The 17,203-nt window shown below is 40.1% G+C and overlaps 2 protein-coding genes across 8 annotated transcripts in view; both read left to right on the forward strand.

Annotated features, from left to right (window-relative positions):
- USP33 (ubiquitin specific peptidase 33) overlaps window positions 1-6,536 on the forward strand; it is a 62,262-nt gene extending 55,726 nt beyond the window's left edge. For both annotated transcript variants that reach the window (XM_029948740.1, XM_029948741.1), the window contains exons 22-24: window positions 3,364-3,466; window positions 4,926-4,994; window positions 5,353-6,536. In XM_029948740.1, coding sequence (XP_029804600.1) covers window positions 3,364-3,466; window positions 4,926-4,994; window positions 5,353-5,510 — 330 coding nt within the window. In that variant the 3' untranslated portion in view covers window positions 5,511-6,536. The remainder of the gene's footprint in view (window positions 1-3,363; window positions 3,467-4,925; window positions 4,995-5,352) is intronic.
- A 9,210-nt stretch (window positions 6,537-15,746) lies between these two features.
- The window catches only part of ZZZ3 (zinc finger ZZ-type containing 3), a 91,543-nt gene continuing 90,086 nt past the window's right edge, over window positions 15,747-17,203 (forward strand). For all 6 annotated transcript variants that reach the window (XM_029948733.1, XM_029948732.1, XM_029948738.1 and 3 more), the window contains exon 1: window positions 15,747-15,901. The gene's annotated coding sequence lies outside the window, so the exon portion shown is untranslated. The remainder of the gene's footprint in view (window positions 15,902-17,203) is intronic.

Below are 17,203 nucleotides of genomic sequence, written 5' to 3' on the forward strand. Positions count from 1 at the left end.
GTGCCTTTTGGCCATCTGGATGTCCTCTTTGGAGAAGTGTCTGTTCATGTCTTCTGCCCATTTCTTCACTGGATTATTCGTTTTTCGGGTATGGAGTTTGGTGAGTTCCTTATAGATTTTGGATACTAGCCTTTTATCCGATATGCCATTTGCAACTGTCTTTCTCCATTCTGTTGGTTGCCTATTAGTTTTTTTGATTGTTTCTTTTGTAGTGCAGAAGCTTTTAATCTTGATGAGGTCCCAATAGTTCATTTTTGTTCTTGATTCCCTTGCCTTTGGGGATGTGTCGAGTAGGAAATTGCTGCTATTGAGGTCAAGGAGGCTATTTCCTGCTTTCTCCTCTAGAGTTTTGATGGTTTCCTGTCTCACATTCAGGTCCTTCATCCATTTTGAGTTTATTTTTGTGAATGGTGTAAAAAAATGGTCTAGTTTCATTCTTCTGCATGTTGCTGTCCAGCTTTCCCAGCACCACTTGTTAAAGAGGCTGCCTTTTTTCCATAGGATACTCTTTCCTGCTTTGTCAAAGATTAATTGGCCATACACTTGTGGGTCCAGTTCTGGGCTTTCTATTCTATTCCATTGGTCTATGTGTTTGTCTTTGTGCCAATACCATACTGTCTTCATGATGACATCTTTGTAGTAAAGGCTAAAATCTGGGATTGTGATGCCTCCCATTTTGGTTTTCTTCAGTATTACTTTGGCCATTTGGGGTTTTTTGTGGTTCCATACGAATTTTAAGATAGTTTATTCTAACTTTGAGAAGAATGCTGGTGCAATTTTGATTGGGATTGCATTGAATGTGTAGATTGCTTTGGGTAATAATGACATTTTAACAATGTTTATTCTTCCAATCCATGAGCATGGAATATTTTTCCAGTTTTTTGTGTTTTCTTCAATTTCTTTCATAAGCTTTCTGTAGTTTTCATCATACAGGTCTTTTACATCTTTGGTTAGGTTTATTCCTAGGTATTTTATGGTTTCTCATGCAATCGTGAATGGGATCAGTTTCTTGATTTCTCTTTCTGTTGCTTCATCTTTGTTGTATAAAGATGCAACTGATTTCTGTACATTGATTTTGTACCCTGTGACTTTGCTGAATTAATTGATCAGTTCTAGAAGGCTTCTGGTAGAGTCTGTTGGGTTTTCCATGTAGAGTATCACCAACATGTATCTTTAAATTAATGAGGTGATTGTAGTTAACTAAATATTTAAAAAGCCCCACCTAGACACATAAGAAATATCCTGATGCCAATGAAGTCCTAAAGGTATTCAAACCTGGTAATGCTATGCATTAAATGTATTTAATGGTTGAATCAATTTGACATTACATTTCAGAAATCTCAGTTTTCTAGAGATAAATTGTGCATCATAGAAAGTCCTAACTAATTCTCTACCTTGAGACAGACGTACTTTGGTTTCTTTGTTAACTATTAGACAGCCACAGTGTTTTTCATTGCCATTCGTTGTTCTGTGGCAGCAACTAGTCTTATTTTTTTTTAATTTTGTGAGGGTTCCTGGCTTTTTATTTTTTATTTATTTTTAAAATTTTTAATGTTTATTTCGTTTTGAGAGAGAACAAGTGGGAGAGGGATAGATAGTGGGGGGAGGCACAGAATCTGAAGCAGGCTTCAGCCTCTGAGCTGTCTGTCAGCACAGAGCTCGATTCGGGACTTGAACTCAAGAATGGCGAGATCATGACCTGAGCTAAAGTTGGACAGTTAACCAACTGAGTCACCCAGGCGCCCCTGGAAACAACTGTCTTGTGTCCCAGAAAGATCCTTGCCCTCAATAACTTTAATGCATAATACATGATGTATTAGAAGGTAATGAGTTTTATGGAAAGAGAAAATAACAGCACAAGAGTACAGTGATGAGGGGAGGTGTCAGGTGCAATTAAAAAAAAAAAGGGTGATAAAGATAGGCCTTGTTGAGAAGGTGACATTTAAGCAAAGACTTGAAGGAGGTGAGGAAGGTATTCAGATTGTGTGAAAAGAAGTGATAGCCATGTAAAAGCTTTAAGAAGCATGAATGTAAATACTTGGTTCTGGGAGTAACAAAGAGATCTGTGTGACCAAAAGTGAATACATGAGGAAGAAAGTATTAGGCGGTGAAGTCAAATCATGAAGCCAGATTATGGAAGTACTTCTGTGCTATTATAAGGATCTTTGGGGATGATGGCAGAGTTTTACTAGATTTGATTCTAGGAGAGACACCTGAACCTGGCTGTCTTTGTTTCAGATATATGTAACATGGGCAATTAGTTACCCATAATGAAATATTTTTTAAGAGTCTCCTGTCTTTTCACACTAATACAGTTAGATAAATTTCAGATACCCTTCATCTTTCCCAAGCTCTTTTGCCACCACCTTTCTTTTCATATTAGTTTTTCTATCAGCTGGGCTTCTTTAGTTGAAAGCAGTAGAAGTCACAAAAAAGAAATTTATCAAAATGTAAAATTGAACAACCAGTTTTCCAGAATTTCAGGATCCAAGCTAGCTAACAAAAATTAACATTGGGAGCGACTTTATTCTCACCATTAGATCACTCCTGAAAATTTTCATTTCTAGTAGAGTTTTGCCCAGTTGAGTCACATACTCATCTTCTCATAAGGGCTTTCAAAGGAGTGGAGGGGCACCTGGGTGGCTCAGTCCGTTAAGCGTCCATCTTCGGCTCAGGTCATGATCTCATGGTTCGTGGGTTTGAGCCCCATGTCGGGCTTTGTGCTGACAGCTAGCTCAGAGCCTGGAGTCTGCTTCAGATACTGTATCTCCCTCTCTCTCTCTGATCCTCCCCTGCTCACACTGTCTCTGTTTCTCAAAAATAAATAAAAAACATAAAAAAAAAAGAAGGAATGGAACATCGTTAGGGACTTTTGTTCCACCACTTTTGGGAATTTGTCCTATACATATATGTATATTGTTTATCAAATGGCATGTACAGGATTGTTATTTGCAGCACTGTGTTTGTAATTCATTGCAGCATTGCGTTTGTAATAGCAATATTTCCACTAATATCTTAATTGAACAGAATTAAAGGGTAGACAGTAGGTATGAATATGTCTAAGATTTACACATAGGATTTTTAATAAATATGTAGAGTATTTGATGTTTTGAAGACTTGCCTTGCCCATTTTCACTTATGCAGTCTTTGATTCTTCTTTTGTGTATACTTGTAAATTTTGAGACATAACCTAGACTTGTTATTAATAGTGTTACTGTTGTACTAAGATAACTTAGCATCAGTGTACATCACATTCTTTATGAGGAATTGGCCTTCTCAGTTGTTAGAGAAGAATGGTTGTATAGTTCTCCTCTAAAGCAAGTTCTAGATATTAGATGAATGGTTTTTTTTTTTTCCTTATAGCTAAACAGAGCATTTCAAGAGGAGGACTCTCCAGCTACTTTTTATTGCATCAGTATGCAGTGGTTTAGAGAATGGGAGAGTTTTGTGAAGGGTAAAGATGGAGGTAAGTGGTTATTTAAAAAATGAAATTCTTTGCTGATTTTTTAAAATTAATAAATATTTTTTGAAGATCTGTATGCACTTGGGATTATACCAGTGAACAAAAAAGAAAAAGATCTAATAGTCTAGTTTATATTCTGGTTATATAAATGCTTTAAACCTATTCCATGAATTATAGCATATTCATAGAAGGAGTAAAGGAACTGAACAAAATTAGTTTGTAGTCTTAGTATCGAAAAGTTAAAAAAAATCTACCCAACATTGGTTTCATAATGACTTAACCATTACTACTAGATGGACTTTAAAAACAAGTTTTGGGGGTGCCTGGGTTGGTTGGGCGTCCGGCTTTGGATCAGGTCATGATCTCACGGTTTGTGGGTTCGAGCCCCATGTCAGGCTCTGGGCTGACAGCTAGCTCAGAGCCTGGAACCTGTTTCAGATTCTGTGTCTCCCTCTGTCTCTGACCCTCTCATGCTCATGCTGTCTCTCTCTCTCTCTCAAAAATAAATAAAAAACAGGAAAAAAATAAAAGTAAAAACAAGTTTTGTGGGGCACCTGGTTGGCTCACTTGATTAAATATCCGACTCTTGATTCAGCTCAGGTAATGATCTCACAGTTTGTGGGATTGAGCCCCTCCGTGCAGAGCCTGCTTGGGACTTCTCTTTCTCTTTTTCTGCCCCTCCTCCACTTGTATGCACTCTCTCTCAAAATAAATAACATTATAAAAATTTTTAAATAATTTTTGTGACAACATATATAAAAAGATGTTCTTGATATATGAAAAAGTTTGCAATACTGTAGTCATCCTTTGAAACTTTCATATTTAAAAAAATGGCAAACATATGCAAAGGCAAAAAACTCACAAATAGTAAAACTGCTTATTTTTCTGTATGAGATTACAATATTGCTTCTTCCTTGTACTTTTCTTTTTCCAGATTTTGATAATGAACATGCACTGTACTTTGGTACTCAAGGGGAAAATGGGTGTTTTTTTTCCCCCTTTAAGTTAAAAAAAGATGCATTTTAACATTTCATTTTATAATGCTTTTATTGTTTTTAGTTTAAATAATGACAGTCTGAAATAAATCGAGAATTACATGATTTCTTTTTAAATTACAAAATAATTCTTTTATATTAAAAGTGCATTTTATTTTATTTTTCTAAAAGTACGTTTTAACCTGTGATCCTCAAATGGATAGTTAAGATTGAGATTTTGCATGGTAGTGAGAGAGCCTCTCTTCCCCCTTCTTTCTTGGTTTTGTTTTGGGAGAACAAAAAAAGACCCCAAAAAGAAGAAGCTCAGAAGACAGTTAAAAATTCACTGTAATAATTTGACTAAAAATTAATCAGTGTGATCATATAGTTGCAGTCCTCAGCTATTTCAGGTACAGAGATATGTAATTCTTTGGTGCATTTCTTTGAAGAGTGTACATTTTGATCATTTGTTTTTCCTTTTGACTTAGATCCTCCAGGTCCTATTGATAACACTAAAATTGCAGTCACTAAATGTGGCAATGTAATGCTCAGGCAAGGTAAGTTTTACTAATACTTGAGCCGTTTGTCACTGTTAAGAATATATCATTACTAGCCATCTATGCCACATTTTTCTCTCAGCTCAATGATATAATTCATACATGAAGTAGGACAAATAACCTGCCAAACAGTTGCTGGTGTTTGTTATTTGAGCAAAGGTTTGAAGGCTTTTGTATGAGGTAGGAAAGAGTACTTCTTATATGTTGCAACTTATAACAATATGGACTAGTAGTCTGAAAACTCATGCGCCAAAGTTTCTCAGTTATCTCTGGAGGATTCATGCTGGGGGGTACATTATGAATGTTTTTGCAATATTGTAGGTTTGTAAACATTATTCTGTTTTGCACTTAATTTTAGGAGCAGATTCTGGTCAAATTTCAGAAGAAACATGGAATTTTCTACAGTCTATATATGGTGGAGGGCCCGAAGTTATCCTGCGACCCCCAGTTGTTCATGTTGACCCTGATAGTCTACAAGCAGAAGAAAAAATTGAAGTAGAAACTCGGTCCTTGTAATTTGGAGGATGTAGAAAGTTCTGATGAGAAGTCATTTTCATTTCCTCTCGCATACACATGCAAAAACATTCCTAAAGCATGTTTATTTTCTTGATTTTTAATATTTTATCTCTTATTCTTTCTTACTGGGCATTATGGAAGAATGTGTTAAAATGTATGATATACTACAGGTTGGTATTTAATGCTAGATAACTTCCCGTAAAGTCTCTCAGTGTAATATTTTTGAAAGAGAAGGAATAATTGTGATCATTTGCTAATCAGTACGTTATCTTTGACCTTTATACTACATGCAAATCCATAGTATCCTTTGTAGTTTTGTAAATACTTTTGCTTTGAAAACTTTTTCATTACCTTAATATACCATAACTCTGACCAATTGTTTCAGTTCTCCAAAACCCTAATTTAATTGTATAGTGTTGTCATGGCTTCCTATAATAAAGAGCCTATTTTAAATTGAGAGTTGTAGTCAGAAAAATGTTAATTTCCTAAAGCTCAGGAAACGGGGTGTCACTTCTTTTGCACTGCAGCATATAAACTAGCATATTAATATTTACAAAATGTCTTTTGAATGTATCAAGGATGTATTTAGTTTGAGTGGAATTTGTGTCACCAGTTATCAGTAACTTATTGCCTCTTAGACTGTAAAATGTTAAACTTCAATTCATATAACCCTGGATAGAATTCATTAACATGAGTAAAAAACTTAGAGTTAGTTTTAGGGCACTTTTTATTTTGAGAGCATGAAGTATGGAATGTGTTGATGAGATTGTTGATAAAGCTAAAGCCACGTGCAAAATGATTTTTTTAATGAAATGCATCAAGTCTTTTTGGATAATACAGTATGCACCGCTATTTGCTTGATTATGTGATGTCAAAATTTAACTATATTCCAAGTACAAAAACAAACTGGATTACTTTGAGAATGTAGAATAGCATTCATGATGGGTTTGTTTAGGTTGGGGCAACTGCCACCAGCTAAAACTGTTGTTAAAATTAGTTCAATAAAAATGATTTTAAAATGTATAACTTGGATGTTGATTTGATGGATATTAAGGGTGAAAGGTATAAAGTTTGTTAATATAAATGTTTTCCTGTATTTCTTAATCAGAGGTATGCAAAATTACTCATTTGGTTTAGTATTTGATATTTTAGTTTTGATGTTTAATGAAATAGTAAACTTGCTTAATCACCGTTAAGAGGTATTTGAATTTAAAAAAATGTATCTAGTTTTCAGTTTTCTTCTTCCTCATAGTTACATTATAATCCTCTTCACGGATTGAATGATGATATATCCAGCTCTGAATCACCAGAGTTTATTATAATTTTGGCATTTAGGAGATTATCAAAAAAGGTTTGTTTTTAATAGTGCTTGTCATTTATTGAATATTTATGATGTTTCAGCCACCCTACTAAAGTGCTTTACTTCTGTTTAATCCTTATTACAGTGTTATTACTTAGGTCAAGTGGCTTGTCCCAGGTTACACAGCAAAGAAGTGGCAGATGGGGACTCCCAAATCCAGTCAATGTAACTTCATACCAGTGCTCTTATTCACCATTTTATAATATGTCCCACTGAATTCTTTTGAAACAGATGATAGTATTAGTCACATTCATTATTAGCATTACTATTTTCATAACAGACTTTGTAAGATTAGTGTGATTAATTGTATCAGAAAGAGGCAATTTCCCTGTATTTTGAAGCTACTCTCCTAACCCTCCAAGGTTTGAATATACTTGTTACCATTTTGAAGGATTGCATGTAAGGGAATTAGGTAAGAAACTTACTTCCTTCTTTGCTTCCTTCCTCTCTCCTTCCTTCCTCCCTTTCTTCACGGAGGAGGAGCAGAAGGAATGAGAGAGAATCTTTTTTTTTTAATGTTTATTTTTGAGAGAGAGGGAGAGTGTGTGTGTGTGGGTGTGGGTGAACACAAGTAGGGGGAGGGCAGAGAGAGAGACACGGAATGTGAAATAGGCACCGGGCTCCGAGATGTCAGCACAGAGCCTGATGGTGGGGCTTGAACTAACAAACTGTGAGGTTATGACCTGAGCCAAAGTAGGATGCTTAACAGTCTGAGCCACCCAGGTACCCGAGGGAGAGAGAGAATCTTAAGCAAACTCCACACTCAGTGTGAAGTCCAATGTGTGGCTCAAGCCCAGGACCATGAGATCATGACCTGAGCCAAAATTAAAGAGTTGGATGCTTAAATGACTGAGCCATCCAAGTGCCCCAAGAAACTACTTTTTCAGGGGAAAAAACCCAGGTCACTGTTCAAGATTATTTTAGTGATAGCACACTATTAATAATCAGTACTAATGCTGAATTCCTAGCAAATGTTTGGCACAGATTAATATGCCCAGATACACACAACTGTCAGTTCAAACCCAGGTGTGTCTGATTTCAAAACCTATGCTTCTTTCCAAAGTCACAAGTAAATTGCCAACTAGAGAATCCAATTAGTGTTTCTCAATCCTGAAACTTACTTCTTTAAACTTGCATGGTATTGCATTTTATCCATTTTCTTCCTCCACATATCTCTTTAGAGAGCTCATTCACTCCCATGCTTTCAGCTATCACTTTTTTTTAAAGCAATCTCTACATAACAATGTGGGGCTCAAACTCACAACCCTGAGATCAAGTGTTGCATGCTCTACCAACTGAGCCAGCCAGGTGTCCCTCAGCTACCACTTCTTTAAAAATGATTCTCATGTGTATTTCCCTGCCTTTCATGTCTCTTTTAAACTCTAGTCCCAAATTTCTAACTCAGTGCCAAATATACATGCTCATGTCAGTCACCTGAAACTCAAAAATGTGGAAAAGCGGTCATAAATAGTTATTAGATAGTATGGTTATTATATAGTATTGGTTAACTTCTGGTGCAAAAATGCTACATAACAACCAGAAAAACTCAGGGGCGCCTGGGTGGCTCAGTCAGTTAAGCATCCGGCTTCAGCTCAGGTCATGATTTCACGGTTCGAGGGTTCAATCCCCATGTCTGGCTCTGTGCTGACGGCTAGCTGAGAGCCTGGAGCCTGCTTCAGATTCTGTATTTTCCTCTCTCTCTGACCCTCCCCTGCTCGTGCTCTGTCTCTCAAAAATAAATAAAAATCATTTAAAAAAAGTGGTATACAAAACCCGTTATTTTACAAGTCTGTAGAGTTCAGCTGATCAGGCCTTGGCTGATTTCAACTGAGCTCACTCAGGGATTTGCATTCAAGTTGGGGGTTGGCTAGGCAGGTCTTGTGACCTTGGCTGGGCTCACTCATTTGTCTTGAGTTGGACTCTGTTTCTTGTGTCCTTCACCAGGCTAACCCAGGCATGTTCTCTTGTTCATGACAGAGGAGCAAGTTGGTTGGCCTCTGCATGTGTCCTATTTGCTAATAACTCCCTGGCCAAACCAGGTTACATGGTGGAACCCAGACTCAAAGGAGGTGGGAATATAGCCTATTTTTAATGAGAGGAACTGCAAAGTCACATGGCAAAAGGTGTGGATACAGAGAGCTATGAACAATTAATGCCATTAATGGAGTCAATCTACTGTAGGTAAATTGCTTATATTTGAATCCTGGCTCTGTCATTTACTAGCTGTAAACCTTGACAAGTTCCCTCACCTTGCTCTCCTCATCTATAAAATGAGTATCTGCCATCTTGGATTGTTGTGAAACAATGCTTTAAAAGATACGAAGTACAGGGGCATCTGGGTGGCTCAGTCGGTTAAGCATTGGACTCTTGATACAGACTTAGGTCATGGTCTCACAGTTTGTGAGACTGAGAAGGAGCTCTGTGCTGACAGCTTGGAGCCTGCTTGGGATTCTCTCTCCCTCTCTCTGCTCCTCCCCCGCTCCCTGGCATGTGCTCTCTCTCAAAATAAAAATAAACATTAAAAAATACAAAGTACATAGTAATTGCATATCTCTTCCCAATTTTGGGTACAAAATTGATGTGCCCTGACAGATATATCATCCTACAGTGCTTTTTGCATGTGGTGCCAATGGCAGAAAGTCCAGGATCTCAGTCCATTTCCCTATATGGCTTTAATTGCTAAGTGGATAATGACTTTAGTAGATCATATCTGAAGTGTGTACATTTGACAAAATTATGAGGCAGAATTATGATAGCAACTGTTCAGGTATAGATTTGTCAAACAAGCTCTTTGGGTTTAAGTTCATTCAGTTTTCTTTCTTACCCGTGTGAATTTGTGCTGTAGGACCTGTGGACACTGAAGGGTGAAACTGTTCATGAATGTAACAACAGGTGTAATTCTCTAACAGTAGTCATGTGCTACTCAGGTTAAAGACTTACCTTTCATAGTATAAGAAAGCCCTCAAAACTTGGTTAAAATGAAGATTTATTATTTTTCATGATTCTGTGTATTGTCTGGAGTCACTCATGAGGCTACATTGAGCTGGCAGATAGGCTATGTTATAAGTCCAAAAAGGCTCCCAGCATAACTGGAGCCTTAGTGCTGGTTGTTGGCTGAGCCACAATATTCATTTCCATCAAAGTCTCCATAGGACCATATACTCCCGGACCTCTCCATGTGGCTTCTTTCTAGGATAGACCAATCTTCCTTATTCAGTGGATTCCAAAAGGGTGAAAGAAAATGGTGTAGGTTCTAAGGGGTTAGGACTGGAACTGACACAGTGTCATTTCTGCTATCCTCTATTGGGAGGGAACTGTCTAGGGGCCTGAATACCAGGATACAGTTCACTGGGAAATACCAATATAGCCATCTAACACCTTTGACCAATCTGGTAAAGCACTGGAAAGGCAGGAGGGGGCCACATAATATCTACTTGTTCCACTTTAATGCTACAAGGATTAATCTAGGTTCAGATGGTGAGAACTTCTTCCATTGTAAAGTTACTGATCAACTTTTCTACTAATAATTTTATCTACTGATGAGTATTGCCTGAATCAAGGATTTCATTACAGGTTGCAAAATGGTGATTTTCTCATTCTAGAATTTTTGAGGGACTTCTTTAAAATCACTCCGTAAATGAATCATAGAAAAAGAAAGTGTTTCGGGATCTGTGATGTGATAAATGTTAAAACCAGTACTAACTTGGTGCTCTTGGGGTCAGTTGAGATTCCAGAGATTAGTATCTATGGATTATATCAAACATGGAGGATGAATGGAGGATCATGAAGGATTGGGGGGGTGGGGGCGGGGATCATCTGATAAGTTGTTATAATTCATTTATCCTTTACAATATTTCCAAATCTTTCCTTGTGCTAAATTACACTATAACAGTTTCTTACCTGGGCTATGCTGTTGCCCTCTTTCAAGCTTAATAGAATTGCCTTCAGCCTAAGTGGAGAGATGTTATAATAAAGAGTCCCACAAAATTAGTTGCTGGATTTACTAAATATGCTTTTGAGGATACAATTCACTATTAGACATACTCTTATTTTGATAAATTGTGGGACAAATTTATATCTGATCTCAGTACTGGGAATAGTAATGCCTCCCCTGAGTGACTGATTTGTTATCCTATGAATACTGAGACTGTCATACATGATCCTGGTTTTCCTTGTTACAATGTCTGCCAGAACTGAAGCAGTGCTCAGGTATTTTTGTGCATTATTTTATTTTTGTTTTCCTGTTGCCCTAATTTTCCCATTTTAATTATTTTAAGTTCAGTTTTGCCTATTTTATTAATTTTTTTCATTAAGCCACGTTAAGTATTTTTTTTAATGTTTGTTTATTTTTGAGAGAGAAAGAGAGACAGTGTGTGAGCGGGGTAGGGGCAGAGAGGGAGGGAGACACATAATCTGAAGCAGGACCTAGGCTCTGAGCTGTCAGCACAGAGCCCAACACAGAGCTTGAGCCCACAACCCATGAGATCATGACCTGAGCCAAAGTGAGACACTCAACTGACTGAGCTACCCAGGTGCCCCAAGGGTTAGTTTTAAAAATATGCCAAATATATTGTTTTTTTGGGCAGTGTAAAGTGTCTCCCCACTAGTCAGTAAGCACCAAAAGGATTTGTCTTATTCTCTCCTGTGCTCACCACAGTGTGTGGCACAAAACAGGTAGCTGGTAAATCTAATGTTGACAGCTCTCTTTCAAATTACTTCCTCCCTGGTTTGGGGGATACCATTCTATTCCAGTTTTTCGTTTACTGTTCTGGCTTCTTGCTTCTCCTCTGTGGTTGTCCTTTTCCCCCCCTTGCCTCCAAATATTTGAGTTTCTCAAGGTTTTGTTCTACATTTTCAATTCTTCTCATTCTTTGTGCTCTCCCTGGATAATCTAAACCCAGGTTTCAGTTACTGTTTGTATGTTGAAGACTCATGAATCTGTACCTCTAGTTCTGACCTAGGGCTTGCATCCCAGACCTATATATTCTGCTTACTCCTGGGAAGATTCATTTGGATGTAGGAGTTAACTCTAAGTCCACATGCCCTAACAGCAGACATCATTTCCTCCCCTAAACCTGCCCCTACTTATGGTACTTCCTACAGTCTTCAGTGACACCTCCAGCTCTCTGGTCACTCAACCCAGGAATCCCAGACTCCCTTTTAACATACTAACAAATTCAATCAGTTATCCAAATCTTGGAGATTCAGCCTCCCAAGTAATCAAGATATATATTTGGATATAAGGGCATTTATCAAGCTAATCATTTGTAGAAGCAGGAAAGTAGGATAGCCTTAACACTTCTCAAAGAGAAAAATGGTTAAATCAATTATATAACCACCTCTTGGGGCTTCTGAACAATATGACATGAAAAACAGGAGCTAATGAAAATGATTAGGGTATATTTCATATCAGATTTAAATACATCCATAATAAAAGCAGCTTTTTTTTTTTTTTTTTTTTTTTTTTGGTGGTAGTAGTTCCTTTTAGGGGCCTTTCCATTAACTCTTCTTTGAGTAATGTTTTCCACCCTTTGCCTAACTTTGAAATGCACATTCACACTTTTGGTCTCATTCAGCCTAAATGTTATTTTCTCAGGAAGCCCTCCTTTTTACTTCTATCTAAAGACCTTGGAACATGTACTTTGGGGCATATGGACATATTTTCATTAGTCACCTGTAATTTTTATTCATGGTGCTTATCAGTTTGAAATTTTTAAGTAGGCTTTACGCCCAGGGTGGAGCCCAGTGTGGGGCTTGGACTCATGACCCTGAAATCAAGACCTGTGCTGAGATGAAGAGCTGGATGCTTGACTGACTCAGCCACCCAGGTGCCTTCAGTTTTAATTAACATACAATATTTGTGTGATTACTTAAAAAAATTTTTTTTAAAATATTTGTTTTGAGAGAAAGAGAACAAACAGAGGAGTGGTGGGGTGGGAGAGAATCCGAAGCAGACTCCACACTGTCGGTGCAGAGCCTGATGCAGGGATCAATCTAATGAATGATGAGATCATGACCTGAGCTGATATCAAGAGTTGGATGCTCAACTGACTGAGCCACCCAGGTGCCTCTGTGTGATTATTTCTTGAATGTCAGCCTCCCTCCCTACACTACAGGATCTGTAAGAGTAGGGTCTATGCTTGCTTTGTTTACTATATTGCCAGCACCTTGTACAGCAACTAGCATGCTTATTGAATGAATGAATGAACTACATAAATAGTTTTCTAAGCATGTTCTGAAGCAGTGCCTTAAAGGCAGATGTCAGTGGTTGCCAATTCCTAGGTCATCTTATTTGGATTAAATATTGGATTCTGGCAGAAGACTGTGATTGTAAATGGAATGCCAGTGCTCTAGTAAATACTGTGCAAACCCCTGAATTAGATGATCTTGAAGTCTCTTCCATCTTCAGTATTCTGTGATCCTAGATGAAAATAACAGAGTATATGGGATATACATAATTAGGGAGTGACTTCACTAGTAAGCTTGGCAGTGGTTTCTTTTTCTGAAAGCAAGGAAGCTCCTTTTCCCTATCTTAGATAATTGAAGACCTAAGGGGGCTCTTACCCTTTCTACTTTGCCAGAATCCACACCAGGCTTAGAAATTTCTGTCCTTGGCTACCTTATTTACTACCATCAATGAACTCATCTATCCCCCTCACCCCTCTAGTGCTTGTTCCAAAGACACTAGAGCCCAGCCACTTGGGGCTACTTGTAGTTCCCCTCTCACATTCCCACACACTGAATCATGCAGTTCCCTTAGCTGAGAATGGTCTTTTTTCTCTGCTTTGCAAACTCATGCTGTAACTCGAATGCCAACCCTTGTAAAAAGCATTTCCCAACACTCCTGTGTTCCCACAATATTTGTATCTCTACATAGAACCTTCTGCAGTTCAAATTTATGCAAATTACATAACTCTCTAAGCCTATTTTCTCACCAGAAAAATGTGAATAGTGTCATAGGTTCGGCTCTCCAGGAAGCAGACATAATTAGTGTGTAGATTATTTAGGAAATGCTTAGGATCGTCATTTGTGAGGTTAAAGAAGGCCAGGGAAGAGGAAGAAGTCAAGCAGTGATGCAGTCTTAATAGGATGCAACAGCTGATGCAAGTTGTTCTGCATATAGGATGAGCCACCAGAACTGTCCCAAATTGAGGTGAGAGGGTCAGCCCTTCAACAATCCTGATAGACACTATTAGTGGCCCTACATTGATCAGTGTTTGGATGTGGCCTCCTTGGGAAGAGATGTGACACTGAGCAACGCCAGAACGCCAGTTCATTACAGTCTGTGGGCAACACTCCTGGCCACTGGGGTAATATAATAAGTCCTTCATTTCTAAAGGGGATCTGAGAAGTTCATTTTGGTGCCTAACATTAACAGTTATCTATCCTAGGATTGTTAAAGATTAAAATAAGTGATTTTAAAAAAAGTATATAGCATATTGCCTGCCACATAGACTCAAGAAGAGATGGTTGTTAAGGTTATTATACATAGAATTTGGCTCTAACACATACAGAGCAAGGTAGGGAAACCTCGTTTATTTTTGTGACTCTAGTCCTAGAATAAGGTCTGGAACCAATTAGGTTCAGTAAAGGCAAGTTGATATGTTAATATAAAAATATATCTGTCACCTTTTGTCTGGAAGCAGATGTTATTTTGAGTTGAACTCTCAACTAAAACATATATAAAAAGGCAATTCAACATTTAATAACTTACCAGAAGAAAAAAAAAAAAGGAGGCACATGTATTCACTTGCCTGAAAAAAAAGTTTCAAAGACCAGGAAAACAAAACAAAAGCAATGAAGCAGTACCTGACAAATGCAGAAGCGCTCCAGTTAAAATGGCTTCTAGACCTGGATTTTATATTTTTGGAATGTAATCTTCTTATAAACAGGAAGGAGATGTAGCTCAGCTTTTCCACAGCTCATAAATGGTGAGATGGTCAATGGAACAATGAACCCAAAGGAAGTATTTATTTCCATCAAGGTTTATTGGGCTTTATTTTCCTGCATGCTCAATGTAGTTTGTTGACATGTTTTATTATTTGTTTTTTAAATTTATTTAAGTAATCTTTACACCCAAGGTGGGTCCTGAACACTGAGCCAGCCAGGTGCCCCTACTGACATGTTTTAACACAGTATTTATTAAACACTGTTTTGTGCCTAAGAGAGGGCTGGGGATATAGCAATGAGTCAAAGGCACAGAGTCCCTCACTTTATGGATCTCACATTCTTGGTGGCAGGAGACCAACAATATCTGGAAATGATAACTGTCGGTAGGAAATGTAAGCAGGTGCAGAGAGTAAGACTGGTGGTACAAGTGTGCTTTTTTGGATATAGTAGCCTCGAAGCCTCATGTTGACCTTCGAGAAGAGGCTTGAACTACACATTGAACATCAACGAGTTAAAAGAAATATGAAGAGTTCTAACCAGAGGGAACAGCAAGCTGAAAGTCTGAGAGCCTGCGTGTTGTAGGAACAGCCAGAAAGCCAGAAGGGTAAGCAAGGGGGCTGTGTGTTTGGAGATGAAGTAGGCAGGAGTACATATACAGCTTGAGATCACACCGGGAGCTGGTGTGTGTACAAACCTTTCAAGACGCCACAGAGGGCACAATGGAGCGGACCTCCAACAGGGGAGCTACAGCGACGCCTTTCCTCTATGGGTAGACTATTACTGGGGATGACCTGGGTCCAGCGTTCAGAAGACCAACCCTAGCCCAGGGGCGAGGGCGGACCTCAGCGGCCCCCAGCCCGCCCGCGCTGCACGGGCCGCGGTTACCACCAGGCGGTGTAGTGAGCTCGCCTCCAGTCGCCGACGCCCGCCCGTCCCAGCGAAAGAGGAGGGGACCGGAAGGAGCCTCTGGTGCTGCGGGAAGTGGCAGGAGCGGGAGGCGGGGACCCACCTGGAAGCGCCGCGCCGCCGCTGTCGAGCTTCCTGCGGCGTCCACCCGAGCAAGTGCCGTGGCGGGGGCAGAGAGCGGCCACGGCGGCGGCGCCTCCCCGAGTGGTCCGCGGCACCCTGCCCGGCGCGGAAGGTGAGCAGTAGCTCGGGGCACGTGGTGGGGGACAGACGTGGGGTAGGGAGAATGGAGGAGGAGGGAACCTGGGGCACCATCGGCTTTGGGACCCGGATTTAGAGCCGAGTGCTGGGAGGGGGTGGGTTGGAGACGGCGGCGGCGGCGACGGCGGCAGCGACGGCGAAGCCCCCACGTGGGGCGGGGGTGCGCGCGCACGTGTGCGCGGGCGAAAGGGGGGCGGGGAGGGCTCTTGGGAGAACGACCAGCGCGCGCTCGCTCAGTACCCACGTGACAGCACGCCGAGAATCTACTTCCACGTGACAGGCTGTGAGCCTGGTTGAGGCAGAGCGAGGTTCTGTTTGTGTGGTATAACCGTGATCATTGGAGGTTTTAGGGTTTTCTATCGCTTTTCCTCTCTACTAGGGGGGTTAGGATGAGAAATAAAAGGCGAAAAAGACTTTCTGCTATTTCCTTGTTATCCAAGTTCTCCAGACCGTTAATGAAGCACTTTCCGAGTTCCGAAATACCGATTTCCCCGTACCGCCATGTTGGTTCCAGGGGAAACTCGCGAGATGCTAGTGGGTTTGTATCGCGAGATCTCTCGACTCTCGCGGGACCTTGTTGGCAGAGCAGTTGTCCTGGATGGCGAAGCCTTGGGTTCCGGGAGCCTGGGACCCGCAACTCTTTCTACAAGGCAAGTTGTTAGGGAGGGGCCGGGGGCGAGTGCCTCTTGGTGCCGGGAGACGTACTAGGTCAGCTTCCTTTAGTCTTGAAGGGAATACATTGACCCCATTGAGGCGACACCGACCTCCTCCCCACCCCCCGGGCGCTCCGCCACCTGCAGAAGCGTCTGCACCCCTCAGCCCCGGCCCCTTTTCCCCAGCGCAGTGATTGTTCCACCCCCCCACCCCCCCGTTCTGCTCCCTGGAAGTCCAGAGCCATGCTCGCGCTGTCGTGACGATTCCATTGGATCGCGTTGCTGTTACTTTCAAACGTTCATGCCAGTTTTTCCCCTTGTTGCCATTTTCTAAAGAATTCCAGACCTGTTAACCATTCTGTCGCTTGTTTCTGCCGCAGTACCTTTCTCCACTGGTCATTCTCAGACGCTTAAAACTATGCGCCTTCTAGTTTTTCCTCTCTGAGCATCGTTTACTCCGACTTACCTGGTCATTGATAACTTCCTCGTGACTCTAACTAACTTTGTGTGTACAGTAACTCTTGGCAGTATTTGGAAGGAGCACTTATATCTCTGACAATACCTGATGTCAGAATAAAATTCTTCTAATTTTGTACGTGCCTTTAACTCATAATTATTGATAT

The sequence above is a fragment of the Suricata suricatta genome, chromosome 8 (genome assembly GCF_006229205.1).
Source record: "Suricata suricatta isolate VVHF042 chromosome 8, meerkat_22Aug2017_6uvM2_HiC, whole genome shotgun sequence".
Taxonomy (NCBI): domain Eukaryota; kingdom Metazoa; phylum Chordata; class Mammalia; order Carnivora; family Herpestidae; genus Suricata; species Suricata suricatta.